Source organism: Myxine glutinosa, chromosome 12, assembly GCF_964187855.1.
Source record: "Myxine glutinosa chromosome 12, kmMyxGlut1.1, whole genome shotgun sequence".
In the NCBI taxonomy this organism is placed as follows: Eukaryota; Metazoa; Chordata; class Myxini; order Myxiniformes; family Myxinidae; genus Myxine; species Myxine glutinosa.
The window spans coordinates 6,871,940-6,893,504 of record NC_136272.1 but is presented as its reverse complement, the minus strand read 5'-3'; the positions used below and the strand labels follow the sequence as shown (position 1 = coordinate 6,893,504).

The 21,565-nt window shown below is 48.8% G+C and overlaps 1 protein-coding gene across 1 annotated transcript in view; it reads left to right on the top strand.

Moving 5' to 3' along the window:
* LOC137415052 (DNA topoisomerase 2-beta) overlaps nt 1–21,565 on the top strand; it is a 287,321-nt gene that overhangs the window by 64,090 nt on the left and 201,666 nt on the right. The window contains exon 4 of the mRNA XM_068100610.2: nt 9,147–9,237. Within this exon, the coding sequence (XP_067956711.2) occupies nt 9,147–9,237 (91 nt within the window). The remainder of the gene's footprint in view (nt 1–9,146; nt 9,238–21,565) is intronic.

The following is a 21,565-nucleotide window of genomic DNA, read 5'->3' as shown; positions in this document are numbered from 1 at the left end:
CGCGTTGGGCAGCCGCCGTTCCTTCGCGGCCCTGCTCCAAACTGCCGTCCAGGCCCCAAACGGCTGTCGAGTCTTGTTGCTGCTGTAGACGCTGCTGCTGGCGAGCAAGGTGATGAATAGCAGGCTTTGTGCTTCCCTGGATGATCTCTGCTTTTGGACCTCACAACTCAGCTCTGCTCTGACGACCCAGCTCTTTCCTTTGCACCTCACCACACAGCTCAGCTCAGCCTTGGACCTTTTTGCAACTCTTCTGAGGACCCTTCCGCGCGCCTTTATCACGCCTCCGGCGATTAAGCCGCCGGCCTTCAGGACACGCCCCTCGGTGTGCTCACCTCGGCCATGGTTGGTCGCGCGACCCTCTGGCTCCGCCCTTGATGACGACGGGCGGGCACGCCTTTCTTCCCCGACCCTGCCTCGTGGCCAATGGCGGCTTTGGAGGGGATGTAATTGCCAAATTGAGGCTTGGCCATTACGAAAGGGGAAATGGAGGTTTTTGGGAATGGGAATGAAGGGAATCTATCTCTTTTACTTGGTGCAATGGAGTGTCATGTTACTGGAAGACAAGGCCTTACTCTAAAACACATAATAAAGATATAAGCTACTGAACAAGGGTTTTATCGTGTCCTTCAATGTGGTGTTTCATGGAATTAACTACCGGGACGCCCTTTTTACCTTTACACAACTCTGGAGGCAGGAGGGGCCATAATCAACAATGTTACACAGCAATTTCCAATACAATACACACAATAAAAAACATACAATCCTCATATCCGCAACACTGCACCCTCCTCCTCTTAGGCACGTCCCGGGCCTATAACTTTAAGTTAGTGTGACACGTAGGTGTAGTTCCCTCTACTTTTAACCTGACCCTGAGTGCGACAGTTTTAAAACATAGATAAATGTGTCCCGCTGCTCCATTGCACCCTGCCTAACAGACTCACGCCCACAGTTAACCGAATTGCGGAATGGTCTTCAAACTATACACTGACGGTGGGGAGCATTATTTACAGTAACGCTATTTTATTTACAAAACTCATCCCAGGACCTGTGATTGTTCTTTCTGGGGGGGAGACAGTCTGCTCTGCAGCGACGCACCATGAAAGCACCCAAAAACGCACCAATACACCCTCAAGCACCAATCGGTGCACAGTCATCATTGTTCATCAATGTTCAATAATAAAAATAAAAACAACAACCCCTAACACTGCAGGTGGTCTCTTGCTTTTCGGCTCCCTCTGCTGGCTATTATTATTTCTTCCAGTTGTTGTCTTTTTCCTTCATTTTCTTACTGGCGGCCTATTTGAACCGAAAATGAAATGCACCCAACGTGTCCATTTTTATTTATTTATGGCCCACAGGGGCCGACTAGTGTGGTTCACCTGTGGGGCATCGGTGCCCTGTGGCCAAGGTCCGCCAGCAAGATTTCGGGCCCTCATGGCCGGTTCCAGCAGAGGGGCCATGCCCCAACCCATGGGGTCCATAAGTGGTGCTCGGCCACAGACATGTGGTCCATAATGTGGTGCATCGATGCAGACAGCTGGTTCTGGGAGTTCCGGGCGCACAATGGCGGACTCACGCACGCTCCCCTCGGCGCCCAGTGGCGCTCAGGTCCTCATGTGGGAGACAAGGGGGGAAGACAGATGAGCGAGGGGTAAGGTCACAAGGGTACACATCAACCAAGGCAATGCAGGGCGAAATGCGTACGGAGAGCGAAGTGAGAAAGCTCGTCCCTACCGTACGTCACCCCCCCCCGTCACCTACACTACCCTTGCCCTTACCCCATATTTACAAAAATCTACACATTTACCAATCCGTCGCTATCGTCACGTCTTCCCATATTTCCCTTGTACCAAATTCGTCACCACAATCCCTCGAGCCAAAATTTGCCATCACCAATTCATCATCAATCCTCATAAGGAGGAAGAGATGGAACATCAAGCACAATGTCACACCCACGTCATGATGCGTCTCACATTCCAAACATCTGCACAATAAAAATAATAAAACATGGCATGGTGTGGAGTTACGTCACCTCAGGTGAGTGGATGCAGATGGTGCGAGGAGATCTTCATCCTAACTACTTTCTAAATGACATTAACACACGTTACACTACCCGGGGTCTTTCCCTGCCAATCCATTGGCCATCTTACACTATGGGTCCTAAAAACCAATTCCCATTGACCAAACTGTGGTGCTTCTCAAATTTGGGGTCTCACTCCCCCGATTCATCGCCCGGTGCCCTTGCACAATTTCTGGGCTGGGTCGTGCAGCTCTCCCAGCAGGTCTACCCACCTGCACACCTCCACCACTGTAGTTGCCACCCGAGCTTACCTAGCTCCTCACCCTAACCTAACTAACTGGGGAAGGCCCCTCCTGGCTCTGTCACCCCACTCGGTGCCCTCTGGCACTGGGCTACCCGGGTCCGTCCTCCGGATCCTCGGGCCCCATCCACAACAACTACCGGCTCCCAGAGCCCACCTGCGGCCTCACCTGGCCGACATCCTCACAGTGGTGGAGTGCCCAAACCAACTACACACACGAACAGGCTACACGCCCAGCCATTTCCACAACACTAATGCACCCATCCAAATACCATTCTTTCACCTCGCACCACAGATGCCAATATCCAACCACAATTTACCTATACCCTCTACCTAACACTTACACTACCCACCCCGGTTATTCGTGATGGGGGTCCACTCTTCCCCCATTCACACCTTCGCACCATCCACTCCACTCCATAGTTTCCATCCTACTCACTCCACGACCATCCATTCCAATACTCCATATATTCCGCACTACCATTTATTCCATACACCTGTTGTTGCACACCTGTGCACTCACACCTGGTGCCACCTGCACCCTCCTTCCTTCCTGGACCATTTGGTCAACACAACACCCATTACCTTCACTCACTCATACACTGCTCCACACACCTGTTCAGTTGCACACCTGTGCAATCACACCTGTTCCTCACACACTTTTCACAATACACTTCCAATCCTCAAACACACACGGCATCATCTCATCTAACTACTCCCCTCTGGAACTTGCACTTCCCAGTCGTCCCTTTAAACTATTGCGCCCCCTCGTCGTTATCCTCCACACTAATCTACCTGCGTCCCCACTACAGGTGTCATTGTCACTAACTAATCTTAACGTTACCTATTGTCAATCTCTAGGGCCCTACACACGATATATCCTAACCCACCGGGCTAGTTTTCACTGCCATAAACCCCATAACTAGTGCTCCTTTGCCCCCGCTGTGAGGGATGGTGGATTGGCCATCCCATCACATCGGGCATCTCTTACTATAAATTTTGCTCGTCCAATTTCCAACCAATTCAAAAATTTTCCATTTACTGCCAATTCTACCCACTATTCTAAATTTCGTATCAAATCACTATCAGTATTATCATCATCACAGTCCACTATATCCTAGCCTCGGTGCGTCATGACATCATTAAACTTGGCTTCGTAAAGCCGAGCAATAAATTCGGGTGGTTTTGTCGCCTGCAGGTTGAATCCGTCCGGCTTTCGATTCAAGGGAGGTGGTTTGGTCGGGCCGAGATTCCACGCACCATCTCGGCGCGGTACCTTGCGGTCCCGGGCCCGATGGCTCAATCTCCCCCGGTCGGAACCCCGTCCCCACGAGGGGGCACCGTCCGCTTCCTCCCACTCGCCCTTGAACCGGACCGGTCGCCTCGCCCGCCAAGGCCCGGACTCGACCGTGCGGGGCGGGGCCAAGCCCGAATCGGCAACGACGCTTCGAAGAGAAACGACGCAGCTTCGATCCGCGCCGGGCCTCGCATCCAACAAAGCACACCGCGCCCCGAGTGCTCGCATCGGCTATCCGTCGCCCTAACCGCTAACCCGGTTACCGTCGATGCTTCACCTGCATGCTCACACGCATACGCTACCCCTTTCACACTCCCAAAACCCGGCGTACCAACGCCGTCCGTACATTCCACCAACGCTCTCCCTGTTACACACCACACCTCTCGCGCACACTCTTGTGCACACTCGCCGTTCGCACACCTCGGTCCACACCTCTCCTCCGTTACGTCCTCCGTAACACTCACCTTGGGCGTGCACTCTTGCATCCACCCACTAACGCGCTCACATGGGCTCTCCCACACCCGCGCTACCACTAACTCAGGTGTGCTTCCTCGCACACCCTCGACCATTCCAAGCGTGCATTCTCGCACCCGCTCCACCACCAACTCACTCCCCGTGTCACACTCCGTACACCCCGACGTGCATTCTCGCTCGCACTCGGTATCACACTCGCGCTTCGTAACACGCTCACCCTTTGACGCACACTTTTTTTTCACACGCGTGCCATTTGCACTCACACGGGACCCTTTACCAACGCCCGGGTGCCATATTGACCCCAATCGCGCGACAATTCTTTTGTCGCCAAACATCCTTCTACAAAATCTACCCGCACAATATACAGCACGACTCACCTGGGGGATTCCCTTCTCCACGCGCACCTGCAAACTCTTTATTTGGTTAGTGAGCACACCATTATGATTTGAGCAGGGACTTTGTACATATTCCATCTTTTCCTAACGCCGCGAGTGGTTTTCTAAGTCCCCGGTCTCTTCAATTCAATGCCCACTTCCACTTTTTCTTTACTCACCTCGACGACCGTTGGCTTTAATAAAATTCCCTCTACCTCATCGGTCGCCGGCTTTTCCAAACCCCGTGTCGCGATTTCTACCCCCGTCATTGTACCCGTGCTTTTCTCAACTTCGCTCAACCAGTGCTTCTCGACCCGCGTTACCTCCTCGTGCACCCGTGGGACCCTCTCGCCCAACCTGCGGTCTCTGTCCCTCTGCTCCATTCTCTCCCTATCGGCCCTCATTCCGTTTATCATTTTGTCCATAAGGGCCCCCATTTGCAGGAAAAAAAGGTTCGAATCCACCAGCGGCGCTGCTGCGGGCGCGGTCGCCGTGGCCATGTGCGAGGCGCCATTTTGCGCGCCTGAAACCTCGTGCGCGAGAGCGCCATTTTGTGCACCTGATACCCCCACGACCGCACCTTCTTTACTCTCCTCCACCATTTTCCCCACTTCTTCCCTGGGGTCCTGGGTCGATTCTACCCCGTCTATCTCTCCCACCGGCATCCCGTCGCCTTGACCAGCCATGGCGCGATTTCAAAATTCGGGTTTTGCTTTAAAACAACACAAATTTCCAGCAGCTCCAAATTTTGACCAAATATTGTCTAGATGTTTTTAAAATTTGGTTCGGGCCTCGTATCTAACTCCCAGACACCAATTGTTACGCCAATAGTACAATTGGTGTTCCAAAATTTGGGCTAAATGAATTTAGTCCCAGGTCCGAATCCGACACTCCTGACACCAATTGTTACGGTTCGCGGTTAAGGATGTTGTTTGCCGAGCGAAGGCACCCTGACCTAACAGTTTTCCCCGATTCACCCGATTCACCCAGACGTTGGCCGTATCGCGCCACAGCTATTCAATGTGGGAAAACTCTAAAGCGACCGAATGCAAAGAGGAAGAAGAAGACGTACAGAAGAGTAACGGGATTTATTATTACACACACAAGCAAAAAGGAGCAGTCACGGTTATGTACAGGGACATGAAATAGCAGGTGACACAGTGCAAATTACTAGCTTATACAGACTTAATTACCTACCCAGGACAGAACAAACAAAACAAACTCACGTACGCAAATGGGGAACTTGCAGGCAGGAATGGCTGGAAGGAGAGGAAAGTCCAATGGGGTCCGGCAGCACGATCCGCGCGTTGGGCAGCCGCCGTTCCTTCGCGGCCCTGCTCCAAACTGCCGTCCAGGCCCCAAACGGCTGTCGAGTCTTGTTGCTGCTGTAGACGCTGCTGCTGGCGAGCAAGGTGATGAATAGCAGGCTTTGTGCTTCCCTGGATGATCTCTGCTTTTGGACCTCACAACTCAGCTATGCTCTGATGACCCAGCTCTTTCCTTTGCACCTCACCACGCAGCTCAGCTCAGCCTTGGACCTTTTTGCAACTCTCTTCTGACGACCCTTCCGCGCGCCTTTATCACGCCTCCGGCGATTAAGCCGCCGGCCTTCAGGACACGCCCCTCGGTGTGCTCACCTTGGCCATGGTTGGTCGCGCGACCCTCTGGCTCCGCCATTGATGATGAAGGGCGGGCACGCCTTTCTTCCCCGACCCTGCCTCGTGGCCAATGGCGGCTTTGGAGGGGATGTAATTGCCAAATTGAGGCTTGGCCATTACGAAAGGGGAAATGGAGGTTTTTGGGAATGGGAATTTTTTTTTTTTTTTTTTTTTTGAATACAAGATCGAGGCTCGTGAAAGAGCGAACATTAATCACACATGAAAGACAAACAGACACATAAAACAAATAACATTGGGAGCGGTAGACAAGATGGGGAGAGAGGGGGAAGGACACAAACACAACATTTGAGAGCAGGGACCGAGAGACATGGAGAATGAAGGGAATCCATCTCTTTTACTTGGTGCAATGGAGTGTCATGTTACTGGAAGACAAGGCCTTACTCTAAAACACATAATAAAGATATAAGCTACTGAACAAGGGTTTTATCGTGTCCTTCAATGTGGTGTTTCATGGAATTAACTACCGGGACGCCCTTTTTACCTTTACACAACTCTGGAGGCAGGAGGGGCCATAATCAACAATGTTACACAGCAATTTCCAATACAATACACACAATCAAAAACATACAATCCTCATATCCGCAACAATATTTTAAATGAAAACTCGACCTCCCTGATTTCACGTTTTGGGTGACCTTGAGCTTGACCTTGGGCCTAGAGAGTTAAAAATTGGGCACAGTCTATTCCAGGGCAAGACAAATATGTGTGTAAAGTATGGCGATGCTATGTGCAACGATGTAGACGTAGTACTGTGCACAAACAGACACACAGACAAACCAACCAACCAACATACTTGCTGGAATCTATTCCGGCAAGTAATAACGCACAAGACCAACCAATATACTTGAAAAATCTTAGATTTTCGCAAGTAATAAATGAACAGCATTATAACTAAATTAATTGAGTGAGTGGAAATGACATGTGTGGGAAATAGCTCAGATGGCAGAGCACTGGTGTGGTTAACCAGAGGACTTGGGTTCAATTCCTGGTCTGGGTGTGTAATTTTCCCACATATGCCAAATACTATATATATATATATATGTATATATACACACGATTTGTGATTCTAAAAAGGAAACTGATGTGGAAGCTTGTTTTTCCTTTTTTAAAAATTCAAGTTATTTTAAATACTAGGGCATGCCCGTACTATATATAAGCTAGGACGTGCCCGTACGTGGGTGCCCGTTCCTTGCCAAAAAAAAAAAAAAAAAAAAAATTTGTGTAGGGGTGTGTGTGTGTAAACATCCTAGGGCGTGCCCGTACGTGGGTGCAAAAAAACATGCGTGCAAACAACAACAACAAAAAAAAACTTTGAAACCACGTGGCAGTAACGACCACAGAACCCCTCCCCCCTCTATTTACATGAATGGTTTGGTCCATTCGCAACGACCACAGAACCCCCCCCTCTATTTACATGCAATGGTTTGGTCCATTCGCAACGCCAAAGCGAACGGCGAACGGCTAAATCGCCATAGCTCGGTAAGTACTTGTCCGATTAATTTCAAACCTTGAAAAGGCACATCCTCGGGTCCCCAGCAATATACCTGGCAAGTTTAAAGTATATCGGACTCGTGGTTGTCGAGAAACAGCGGTCACAGACAAACAAACGTACAAACGTACAAACGTACAAACAAACACACAGAGATTACTGGAATTATAGATAGATATTTCATCATGAAGCTGATGAAATACAAATCCATCTTTAATTGCCACCAAATTTATCAATGAACCTGAAGATGTTTCCACGTCTTTGTACAGTTGTTAGTTCTTGTACATGTTCTGAATTTTTTTCAATTACTATTATTGAGGGTTAGGTTGAAGAAGAAGAAGAAGACGAAGAAGAGGAGAGAAGAGTAAAGCAAATGCTTGAAGAAAATAATTTTGAGCTGGTTAGTGAATACCTTCACGATCAGAGCGAGAATGCAGGTTGGAAAACTGCAAATATTGAGGAGAGGCCGGAAGAGGAAGTAGAAGTGGAGGAAGTCGGGTGGTCGGGGGAGGTGAAAAATAGATTTTTTTTTTGACACTAAGCAGGGGTTAAAGTTGGGGAAATTTGAAGGAGAATAAGGGAACTGGAGAGAAAAGAAAAAGGGTGGAGGTAGTGGTAGGGAGAAAAGACAATAAAAAAACAAGGGTGGACTCGAACTAGGAAAATGTAGGCCTCAAAAACCCTGCACAAAAAGTCTGACGAATACTTACAAATTTGCACAAGTTTTAAAACAAAACCCGAACTAGAAGCATACAGTAAACACAGAGGGAGCAAAATAAACAGCAAAAACGTGACAAATCTATCAGGAGTACTTATCTTTCAGGAATTCGGCTGAGTCCAAAAACGGCCAACCAGGGTCAAGGAACGGGAAAATGGAAGTCCCCAATGTCCCAAAAACCAGAAGAACTTATGATGTTTTTAAAATTGCAAACAATGATATTGAAAGCTGAGAAGTGACTACATTATCACTATACAAAACAGGAAACATTCAGTTCAAGCGAGAAGATTGTCGAGCTCCATCTCTCAAGTTTGAAGTTTGGGCTCAGGAGCTTCTCTGTATTCGTAATGGATACTTCAGGTTTGACACTTCAGGGTCCAGATCATGTATTTGTTAATTTAATGGTGAACCGAGTCCACTTGCTCATTGTTCAGAGCAATGTAAAGATGTCTTCATAAAGCTTCTCGATGCACGTTTTGATCAATATTGAATGCTTCCGTTTGTTTTGAATTGTACCTTGTGTCAGGTATTACATGTTGTAGAACTGTACTTTCTCATCGAACTTCCCAGAATTGTAATAATTTACAAAATACTGACCTGTTGTGTACTCATCCAGATATCCTGCACTCCTTAGCCTGTCACGCAGGCTAGGTTTTACCAGGTCATGAGATGGGATAGACTTGTGTCCATGTGATCATCTCCCTGCATAATGAGTATTTTGCATTCATCCATACGAGTGCACGTACCAGTGTTTTGATGAGAATGTGTAATAACTTGTTATATAATGTTGACAGAGCATGTGGGTGTATGATGAAGACATCGGCGTGAACTGCAGAGAAATCAGCTTTGTTCCTGGCCTCTACAAAATCTTTGATGAAATCCTGGGTAAGGCCCTGGGAAAAAAAATCTTTCGCTGTGACAGCTGTTTTTGCACTGACATGTGAAACCATAATTGGTGTGTACTCTTTCAATCGTTGGCTTTCCCTTTTGATTTGGATGTTGTTGGCTCGGATTGCTGATACGCCCTAACTTCTGCTTCCTATGATTGCTGAGCTCTCACCCTTACTCATACAAATGTTTGTTTGAGTTCACCTCCCCTCAACAGGTGCATAATTGACTCATCCAAAATGTTCTATTTTATCTTCTCTGATTCTCAATGTATAAAATATAACACTTAAAAAGGTTTTTTTCCAATATGATGAACTCAAACACATCTTTTCAAATCATTGTTATAGTTCGACTTGGATACTTGAGTTCAAATTTCAGCAGTTGCAAGGTTTGTTCTGGAGTTGTGTAAAGTTTTGCTTCCAAAAGCTAAAATCCACCTGGGAATTAATATCACTATTATGCTTGTCCGTTTTGTTGTTTACTATTTAGCGATAGCTGCCTTTCTCTGTCCCTTATGATATACTTGTTAGTCTGCCTTCTGACACCATCAATGGCCATGGTACAACACACAATTGGTGACATCTTTTAAGATATCGTGAGGTCTTTAGCTTGCCACAAGCTAGTGCAAACAGCTAGAACAACCTGTTTAACCGCATTCATGCTGCCCAATGAAACATTGCGTGCTGCACAAATGCCCGCCTGTGGTGCTCCAATATGGAAGCTTGTAGTCGATTACTGTTATGTCAATAAATGAAAAACAATTATTGTATTTACTTATTGAAATGAAAAAAAACAAATAATCTGAGCATCTCAGGAGTTGCAACCAGTGCTTTCACCAAACCGGTTCATGCAATATGTATTTATCATATAAATATACTGTTGCGGACGCGGTTAAAGATGTTATTTACCGAGCGGTTGGTATTACCGCGACCGAACAGTTCCCCCGATTCTTCCCCAACTCACCCGATTCACCCAGACGTTGGCCAAATCGCGCTATGCCAAATCAATGATAGAAAGGACACGACGACTGGGAAAGAGGAAACGACGCAAGGGGTACAGTTCTCAAGACCTCCGGAGGAGGGTATAATTACAGTGGTGGAGAAAAGGGGTAGATTACAAGGCAGTGAGGTAAAGACACAGAAGAGATGGGCACTTAATTACCGTCTTATCTTATCCCAGACAGACCACAGACAAACGGAACAAGGCAGACTTACACAGGGATTGATGGCAGGGAGGGACAGGTAGGTCGATAGCACAAGGTGCACCTTGGCTCGGGGACAGGATAAAGCACGGTCCAGAAGATGCGGGGAGGTATCACAGCGCTCGGAGGGGACGTCTTTCTTGCTTCAAACTCAGCGCGCCTCTGACGTCACCCCCCTCTCACCGCGCATGCTCAGCGGGGAGTGACACGCCCTCGGCTGGTTGGTTCCGCCCCACTGGGGCCGGTCCGCCACTTCCATTGGGTGCGGGGGTTACCGGGCTCCGCCCTTGACGAGGAGCTGACAGGGAGCCCCTATTTGGTAACCCCGTCAAGCACATGTTTGATGGCGGCTCGTTGGGAAGGCCTGGTGCCCTCCCAACACCCCCTACCAACCAAGCCGGAGTGAGGACGCGCACTTCCTGCGCTCGTTGTTGTTGTTGTTGTTGTTGTTGTTGTTGAACTGTGAGGAAGAGCTGCGGGGAGGTATTGGGAGGTCCTAAACTTCCTAACGGTGCCATACAATCACATTCTGGTGCAATGAAGGGTCAGAATTAATGGAAACGAGTCCTTAACTGACATAGACTAAGAATAACTAGCAAGATGTCCCATAGTTGTCTTACATGAGATGCGGTGAACCTGGGCACGACATTTAATGGGGGAAATAGGGGGAGGTCGGGTCTACAGAGTGTTGTTTACAGAAAATGGGACTAAGGAATGGGGGATTGGGGATAGTTGGGAAGTATTGAGGAAATAGGGGAATATTTACAAGCGGATATGGATGGATGCAAATCCCATATCCGCAACAATACCCTACTTTGGTTTTTTACTTTAATGATCAGGGGAGATATAATACAATGTGTCGTAGTTAGTAGAGAAGACAGCAATATTTTAATTTGTTGATTACAGGTCTGATTGTAATGTTGTTTTGTTGTTGTCAAATAATTGTACAATATAAAGCTTCTTTCTTGTTAAAAATCTGAGAATACAAATTGCATACTTAATCCCTCTTTACATACATTTATGTAGTAGGATATTAGTAACTCTATTTTATACTTGGTATTTATTGCACAAAATTATTGCAGAAACAAAAAATTGCAGCATTAAAATATTTCTGATTAGCTTAAACACTGCAATGATATACTAGACAGCATATGGAAGGAAATGCAAAGCCCGTCCACATCCGCTTCGATTTTGGACTTCTTCTTCCATACGCTAAACATAACGAAAACAGCTAAAAAAAATACAAAAAAAGTTGTAAGATTTTAGGCGATCCCGTCCTTTTGTCCTGAAAGGCAATAGGATTCAGTGACCCAATATGCAAACCCTGCTCAAATTTCAAGTCAATCGGATGAGAATTGACGAATTTATGCAACTACGACCTTTTGATGTAAGAAAAAAAAAAATCAGCTTCTAGCTTTTGATTAGCGAAACAACTGTCACCCAATATGCGAATTCTTAAAATTTCAGGTAAATTGGAAGAAAAGTGACGATATTATGTGACGCTGACCTTTGATCGTTTGACCAAATTATTAATTTGTCTTCTCCATATTCCCATAATAAAGCTTTGTTGGAAATTTGATGACAAAAGCTCAAATGTTAAAAACGTACACACACACACACACACACACACACACACACACACACACACACACACACACACACACACACACACACACACACACACACACACACACACACACACACACACACACACACACACACACACACACACACACACCTGTCTCCAGCTGTGCAGGGTATGGGCTATCAAGTGATTGATCACTTTAATCTATCTATTAAAGTGGTTGCATTTCTCTACTTTGGTCATGGCCATCCATCTGTCTGTAATGCTCTTTTTTCTATGACGTCATTACGTGTAGCACTCGGCTAGACCTCTATAGACGTCGTTTCGCTGACGACAGCTCAGCACTACAACCCATATATCTGATTTATCTGACCTCCGTAGAAGACGAACTAAATGCCAGACTCTACGCGTTGTGGAGATTGCCTAGTAAGATGGCGGTGTAGTAATACGGTGATATCTCTTGGTCTTCATTAGTGTTAAGTCTAGTGCTATGCTAGGCCTTTACATCGGTTTATTATTCATAACATGAGAATTGCATTTTGCAGCTTGAAAAATACAACAATGTAACGTCTGATCCCTGGGAACATAAAACAAATTTATGTTAATGTTTTTGGCAAAATAGTGTGCATATTAATCAAATGAGCACTGGGCTATTAGCAATAAACAAAATGTTTCTGGAATAAATGGTTTTTGGAAATATTGACTGTAAATTAACGGTATTAATATATTGTAATATATATTGTTACGGACACGGCTTAGATGTTATGATGGGCCGAGCGGAATGGCCGCCGTGTTCGCACAGTTTACCCGATTACCCCCAACTCACCCGATTCCACTCGAACGTTGGCCAAATCGCGCTACGCTAAATCAATGAAGGAAAGGACACAACGACTGGGATAAATGAAACGACGCAAGGGGTACAGTTCTCAAGACCTCCGGAGGAGGATATAATTAGTGGGGGAGAAAAGGGGTAGATTACACGGTAATGAGGTAAAGACACAGAAGAGATAGGCACTTAGACACAATCTTATCTATCCCAGACAGACCACAGACAAACGGAACAAGACTGACTTACACAGGGATTGATGGCAGGGAAGGACAGGCAGTCGATAGCACAAGGTGCACCTTGGCTCAGGGACAGAATCAAGCACGGTCCAGTCCAGAGATGCGGGGAGGTGTCACAGCGCTCGGAGGTGGCGTCCTTCTCTCTCCAAGCTGAGGGCGCATCTGACGTCACCTCCCTCTTCCTGCGCATGCTCAGCGGGGAGTGACACGCCCTCGGCTCGTTGGCTCCGCCCCAGATGGGATCGGTCCGCCGCTCCTATTGGGTGCGGGGGTTACCGGGCTCCGCCCCTGACGAGGAGCCGACAGCGAGCCCCTACCTGGTAACCCCGTCGAGCACATGGTCGATGGCGGCTCGTTGGAAAGGCTTGGTGCCCTCCCAACACCCCCCACCAACCAAGCCGGAGTGAGGACGCGCACTCCCCGCGCCGCCGCCGCTGCTGTTGTTGTTGCTGTTGTTGTTGCTGAACCGTGAGGAAGAGCTGCGGGGAGGTATTGGGAGGTCCTAAACTTCCTAACGGTGCCATACAATCACATTCTGGTGCAACGAAGAGTCAGAATTAATGGAAACGAGTCCTTAACTGACATAAACTAAGAATAACTAGCAAGATGTCCTATAGTTGTCTACGTGAGATGCGGTGGACCTGGATGCGACATTTAATGGGGGAAATAGGGGGAGGTCGGGTCTACAGTGTTGTTTACAGGAAATGGGACTAGGGAATGGGGGATTGGGGATAGTTGGGAAGTATGGAGGAAATAGGGGAATATTTACAAGCGGATATGGATGGATGCCAATCTCATATCCGCAACATTGCACCCTTCTCTACCTCGGGGCGTCCCGACCCGATAAATTTTTACTTACTTTAGTGTGGCACTCAGATGTAGTTCCCTCTACTATTAACTCAACCCTGAGTGCGACAGTTTTACAGATGTTCACAAATGAGTAAATATGTCCCCCTGCGACGTTGCACCCTTCTCCTCACAGAAACACACCCACAGGATAACCGAATCGCGGAAAGCATTCTCAAACTAAACATACAGCCGGTAGGGAGCATCATTTACACAAGACTACACTGATATTTACACTACGATCCAGGACCTGTTCTTTGAGGAACACATGCAGATGTTATGCATAGAGAGAGAGCACGCATGCCAGCATCGATACACCAACCCACGAGTGCCCTGTGGCCCTACGGCCTTTAATAATGTGCAGAGCACCCCGTCCAAGCACCAAAAGCACCACCCCATACACACAGTCAGCACCATCCGGTGCACCAATAAAGTGTTCATAAAAATGCACAATTAAGTGTCCATGGTCACCGGTGGTGTCGCAGCCGGCCGATGTTCTGCCGCTGGTCTTGCCTTCTTGGAGTGCACTTGGCCTTCTGGCTTCTTTTTAAATAAAGAAAGGCGCCAACCGCGTCCATTTCTCAATTGTGGCCGTCAGGGGGGCCAACTATAAGTGGTTCACCTGTATGGCATAGGTGCCACGTTGACCCAGAGGTCCATCAACGGGTGGTGCTTGCCCGCAACAGAACTGCGGTCCATTGTGGGCGGCCACAAAAATTGCGGTCCATATGGTGTATCGATCCTGGCAGCAAGCAGCGAAAGTACAGGCCCACAACTGCGGAGCCAGCCCCTCTCTCTCCTCTCTCTCTGCCCCAAAGCCAGATGCTCGGAGGTGGGAGACAAAAGAAAACAAGTGAGTAAGGTGGTAAGGGCGCAAAAGTGCACGCAATGCAAGGTAATGCACACTGGGGGCACATGGGAACCAGGTGAGACAGGTACGTTCCTACCGTACGCCCCCCCCCCCACCAGGTAACCTACATTTCCCCTCCCTTACCCCTTACTGTATCCACAAAACACAACACTACCCATAAACATCTACTTTACACATCAACAAACGTCCCTACTGTCTTCCCCGTTCCTCCCATAAACCAAATTCGTCTTCTCTCCCTCCTAACCAATCAAATTTGCCATTTCCAACTCTCATCAAAATTTGCCATCTCCAACTCATCATCAGTCCCTCCTAGGGAGGGAGAGATGGAATCACCCCAATGTCTCATCCACGTCGTGATGCGTCTCACAAATCCACACAGCAATTCTCCTTTCCTGCAACACAAAACAAAGAAAACACAGGTGTGGAGTCATCATCATCACCTCAGGTAAGTGGCTGCGTATGGTGCGACGGGTTCATCAATCCTAACTATTTCCTAAATGACTTTAACAACTTTACATTACCCGGGGTCTTTCCCTGCCAATCCATTGGCCAACTGACACTATGGGTTCTAAAAACCAATTCCCATTGACCAAACTGTGGTGCTCATCAATTTGGGGTCTCACTCCCCCGATTCATCTCCCGGTGCCCTCGCACAATTTCTGGGCTGTGACGTGTAGCTCTCCCAGCAGGTCTACCCACCTGCACACCTCCACCACTGTAGTTGCCACCCGAGCTTACCTGTTCCTCACCCTAACCTAACTAACTGGGGAAGGCCCTCTCGCACTCTCACCCCCTCAGTGCCCTCTCTGGCACGGGCTGCCCGATCCACACCCGGGATCCTCAGGCACCCACTGACACTAACGGCTCCCAGAGCCCACCTGCGGCCTCACCTGGCCGACATCCTCACAGTGGTGGAGTGCCCAAACCAACTACACACACTAACAGGCTACACGCCCAGCCATTTCCACAACACTAATGCACCCATCCACAATACCATTCTGCAACCGCACCACAAATGCCAATATCCAACCACAATTTACCTATACCCTCTACCTAACACTTACACTACCCGCCCCGGGTACTCGTGAAAGGGGTCCACTCTTCTCCCATCCACACCTTCGCACCATGCACACCACTCCGTACCACTTACTCCAACTCTCTCCACACCACTCATTCTCTGCTCCATATATTCCACACACCTGCGCTTGCACACCTGTGCTCTCATACTTGGTGCCGCCTGCACCCTTCTCTCCCCCAAGCGCATTCGCGCTGATCCACAACACTCACTACTCATACACTGCTCCACACACCTGTCCAGTTCTCACCCAGCATCATCTCATCTAACTACTCCCCTCTGAAACTTGCGCTTCCCAGTCGTCCCTTTAAACTATTGCGCTCCCTCATCATTATCATCCATACTAATCTACCTGCGTCCCCACTACAGGTATCAGTCACTAACTAAACCTTAACGTTACCTAATGTCATCTTCGCTAGATCCCCACACACAATATCCTAACCCACCCGGGCTAGTTTTCACTGCCATATACCCCATAATCTAGTGCTCCTTTGCCCCCCATGTTTGTGAGGGATGACAGAGTTGCCATCCCACCACATCGGGCATCTCCCACTACCAATTTTGCACATCAAATTTCAACAAATCAAAAATTTGCCAATCACTACCCATCATCTGCCAATCATTGCCAATCCTTTGCCAATCATCAAATTTGGTTTTTCTCTAATTTTGGGTCCAAAACACTAACCTCATCACCCGTCTACTTATTAGATCCTCTCGGTGCGCCAATTCCCTTCTAAAGCTCGGCTTCGTACAGCCGAGCAATGAATGCGGGTTGTTTTGTGCCAGCGGCTGGATGCGTCCGGCACTCGGTGCAGGGACGGGGGCTTACCCGTGCCGAGATCCCACGCACCACCTCGGCGCGGAGCCATCCAATTGCCCGATCTCGACCTGCCGGAATGTCTCAATAAAAAGTGGTCGCCATGACGACCCTTCCTATCGGGCTGCCCGCTCCGCCTAGTGGAGCACGGACGCGGCCGTTCAAAGTGAGGCCCAGCGTGGATCGCGTACGGCGGTCCTTTCGAACCCGCCGTGGCTCGGATCCCCGCTGGTTCTCGCGGCACGCGAAGCCCGGCACGCACCGAGGGCCCGATTCGGCTATAAGTCGCTCTAACCGCTAACCCGGTTACCGTCGATGCTTCACCTGCATGCTTACACGCATACGCTACCCCTTTCTTGCTCATACCTCCAGCTGTTCCCATGCTCCTCGTACCTTTCCTTACACACCTCGGTACACTCATTCCACTCACAGCCTTGGTCACACACCTGACCACCGAACACTTTGGCACACATTCGTTGTTCGCACACCTCACCAACACACCTCTTCGCGCCCCTTCCTCGGTCACCTCCTCTGTGACAATCACAGGTGTGCTTTCACTCGCACACCCAACCACGTGCCTCACTACCAATTCCAGCGTGCATTCCCACACACGCTCTACCATTCCAGGTGTGCTTCCTTTCTCACCTGTCACAACCAACTCACGCTCCGTGTCACTCTTACTACTCTCACCTCCACTCTTGACAGCGCACTCACCCTTACTCTCGACAGCGCACTCTTTCCTCATGCACCCGTCCGTTACACACCTTTCTCGCGCACACTCTCCCGTTACACCCTCTGTAACACTCACCACAGGTGTACACTCTTCCTTACTTTTGACAGCGCACTCTTTCCCCATGCACCTGTCCGTCACACATCTTTCTCGCACACCCTCTCCCGTTACATCCTCTGTAACACTCACCACAGGCGTGCATTCTCCCTTTACACCCTCCGTAACACTCCTCACTACGCGCTTCCATGTGCTCCCTCGCACACGCGCTACGACCGACTCACTCTCGACAGCACCCTCACTCCTTGGCACGCACTTTTTCCTCACACACCCCAGAGTCGGACTTTCTCGCACACCTCCTTTTTCGCACACCAGACCTGTCGCACACTTCACCAACGGCCTCTCACGAACACCCGGGTCCATCTCGACCCCCAAGCTCATTAAATCACCTGGCGCATCATACGCACGACCATATTGGTCACCACTTACACCGGGTCCTCTTTCTCTTCGCTTCTCCTCCATCACCTGCAAATCCCTCATCCGGTTAATGAGCACATCATCACGATCCGAACACAGACTTTGGACCAATTCTTTTACCTCCTCTTTTATCTCTTTCTTATCCCCTCTCCGTCGCTTCTTAATTTCGCTCACCCCTTCTTCCACTTCTTCTAATTTCTGCTTCACCTCTTTTATTTCCCGGTGCGTCTCCTCAAGCTCGTCCTCTAAGGCCACCTTGACCGTTTCTATGTGCGTCCTCACCTGCCGGTCCTTCGTCTCCATTACCTCTGTCACCTCGTCCAACCTCGTTGTCAGTCCCTCACGTACCATCTGACATTGCCTCTGTGTCGCTATTAAGTCATTTTTTATGTCGTTTTGTGTCGCTTTTAACCCTCCTAGTACCGCAGTGTTCCTTTGAACCTGCTCCGTTAGTTCTTTTTGTCCCTCCGTCAGCTGTTCCACTTCCAGCGTCAACTCCTCTATACCACCTTGCAACTTTACAGTCCCCTTTCTCACCTCCTTCTCCATGCGCTCCTTACAGTGCCTCACCTCCTCGCGCACTCCTCCGACCTCCTCACTCACACCTCTTCTGATCTCTTCTCCCATCACTTGCATCTCCTGCCCAGATGCCACCCTCATCTGCTCCATTTCCTCCCTGTGAGCATCCAATTTAGTTTCTACCCCCATTCTGACCCCCTCTATCTGCTGCCCCATTTTAAAACTTCCCTTTCCGCTTGGTCCCTCATGTCCCTCAATTTGCCTTCCATACTGTTTTCTAACCCCTCTAACCCCTTTTTCATCCCTTCCATTTGATTCTCTTGAGCGGCCATTCTGTTTTCTACCCCCGTTAACCCATGTTTCACCCCTTCTATTTGATTCTCTTGAGCGGCCATTCTGTTTTCTACCCCCGTTAACCCATTCTTTACCTCTTTTATCCCATTGTCTAACCCCTCACCGGTACCCCTCGCTTCGTCCCTCATTACCCCCAATTGCTCACTCTGAGCCCTCGCTTCGTCCCTCATTACCCCCAATTGCTCACTCTGAGCATCCATCCGGTTCCCCATTCCTAAAATTTGGTTTCTCATCCCCATGTTCTCTTCCCTCTCCTCATCCGCCTTGACCATGAAGGCCTGCATCTGCTGCATGAATAGGCCCCAGTTCATTGGTGCTGCGGCCGCTGCTACGGTCACGGGCGCGGCAAAATTTGGTGCCGCTACACCCACGTGCACGAGGACGCCACTTTGCGCGCCTGAAGCCTCGTGCGCGAGGACGCCATTTTGCGAACCTGCCGCCCTCACTGCTTCGCTCTCCTCTTGTCCCTCAATTTGGTCCTGGATCGACCCTGCCTCACTCTCCTCTACCGGAACCCAGCCGTCTTGATCTGCCATAGCGCGACTTTCAAAATTCGGGCTTTTATTTTAAAACAAAACAAATTTCACACTGCTTGTAATTTTGAGCGTGTGAAGCGCGCTTCGGGTCCAATCTCACTCCTCGACACCAATTGCTACGGACACGGCTTAGATGTTATGATGGGCCGAGCGGAATGGCCGCCGTGTTCGCACAGTTTACCCGATTACCCCCAACTCACCCGATTCCACTCGAACGTTGGCCAAATCGCGCTCCGCTAAATCAATGAAGGAAAGGACACAACGACTGGGATAAATGAAACGACGCAAGGGGTACAGTTCTCAAGACCTCCGGAGGAGGATATAATTAGTGGGGGAGAAAAGGGGTAGATTACACGGTAATGAGGTAAAGACACAGAAGAGATAGGCACTTAGACACAATCTTATCTATCCCAGACAGACCACAGACAAACGGAACAAGACTGACTTACACAGGGATTGATGGCAGGGAAGGACAAGCAGTCGATAGCACAAGGTGCACCTTGGCTCAGGGACAGAATCAAGCACGGTCCAGTCCAGAGATGCGGGGAGGTGTCACAGCGCTCGGAGGTGGCGTCCTTCTCTCTCCAAGCTGAGGGCGCATCTGACGTCACCTCCCTCTTCCTGCGCATGCTCAGCGGGGAGTGACACGCCCTCGGCTCGTTGGCTCCGCCCCAGATGGGATCGGTCCGCCGCTCCTATTGGGTGCGGGGGTTACCGGGCTCCGCCCCTGACGAGGAGCCGACAGCGAGCCCCTACCTGGTAACCCCGTCGAGCACATGGTCGATGGCGGCTCGTTGGAAAGGCTTGGTGCCCTCCCAACACCCCCCACCAACCAAGCCGGAGTGAGGACGCGCACTCCCCGCGCCGCCGCCGCTGCTGTTGTTGTTGCTGTTGTTGTTGCTGAACCGTGAGGAAGAGCTGCGAGGAGGTATTGGGAGGTCCTAAACTTCCTAACGGTGCCATACAATCACATTCTGGTGCAACGAAGAGTCAGAATTAATGGAAACGAGTCCTTAACTGACATAAACTAAGAATAACTAGCAAGATGTCCTATAGTTGTCTACGTGAGATGCGGTGGACCTGGATGCGACATTTAATGGGGGAAATAGGGGGAGGTCAGGTCTACAGAGTGTTGTTTACAGGAAATGGGACTAGGGAATGGGGGATTGGGGTTAGTTGGGAAGTATGGAGGAAATAGGGGAATATTTACAAGCGGATATGGATGGATGCCAATCTCATATCCGCAACAATATATATATATATATATATATATATATATATATATATATATATATATATATATAAGTTCGTATATATAACATATAAATATATATAATTATATTGTTACAGTATCCGGAGCGGAATCTAACTCCCGGCACCAAATCTGTAACGGTGCTCGGAGGATTTGAATTCCGCTCCAAGACACCGAATGTGTTACGGCCTGGGGTTCGGGTTTACTATGAGGGGGTTAACTTCCGTTCCCTCTCGAATGTACCGGACCTGCGGCTGCCGTGCACGAATAACTTTGTGCTTAGCAGGTTGCAAATCAGCAACTACGAACACCGATTGGTCCTTCACGCGATAGCTTACCTGTACCACGTGACGGTCCCAATCGGGGAACGTACAGTACGTCTACCCCCTCCTGCGGTTTCCTTTGTTCCGAGATAGAAATTTAGATGGCCGAGCGAAAACCGTTGGTCACCGCCAGAGGGATGCTAAAGCCGTTACAGTCGATGTTAAACTGGATACGAACAATGGCAGATCAATGAAGAAGAGACATTCACTGACAGAGAGAAAGGAAAATGTTTTAACAATTTGATTTATTACAGATATTTACAATGTGATTATTTTAATAACAAAGAAAAAGGGACGAGAAGCAGAAACTTAGCTTATTCTATGCCTTATTACGATTACTGCAGACCAGAGCCTCCGCTAGGTATGTGGGTGACCCCCTGCAAACCTCACAATCTCACATGGGGGCGCTTTCTATTGGAGGGCTAATAATATGGTGACAGCTCTTCAGGCGAAGAATCGATTCATACCTCGGTTCCAGGGGGGGTTAGCGAAGTATTATTAGAATGACCAGTTCTGTCTGTCTCTGCATGTATCTGTCTTTCCACACCATCGTGGGTAATGTATTGTCATATCTCGGCTATACCTGTCCCGATTGTAACCAAACTTGATAGGATAGTAAGTAGTATGGGTCAACCAGAGTGTGATATGTGGCCCACAATGAACCAAGTCAAATGTCA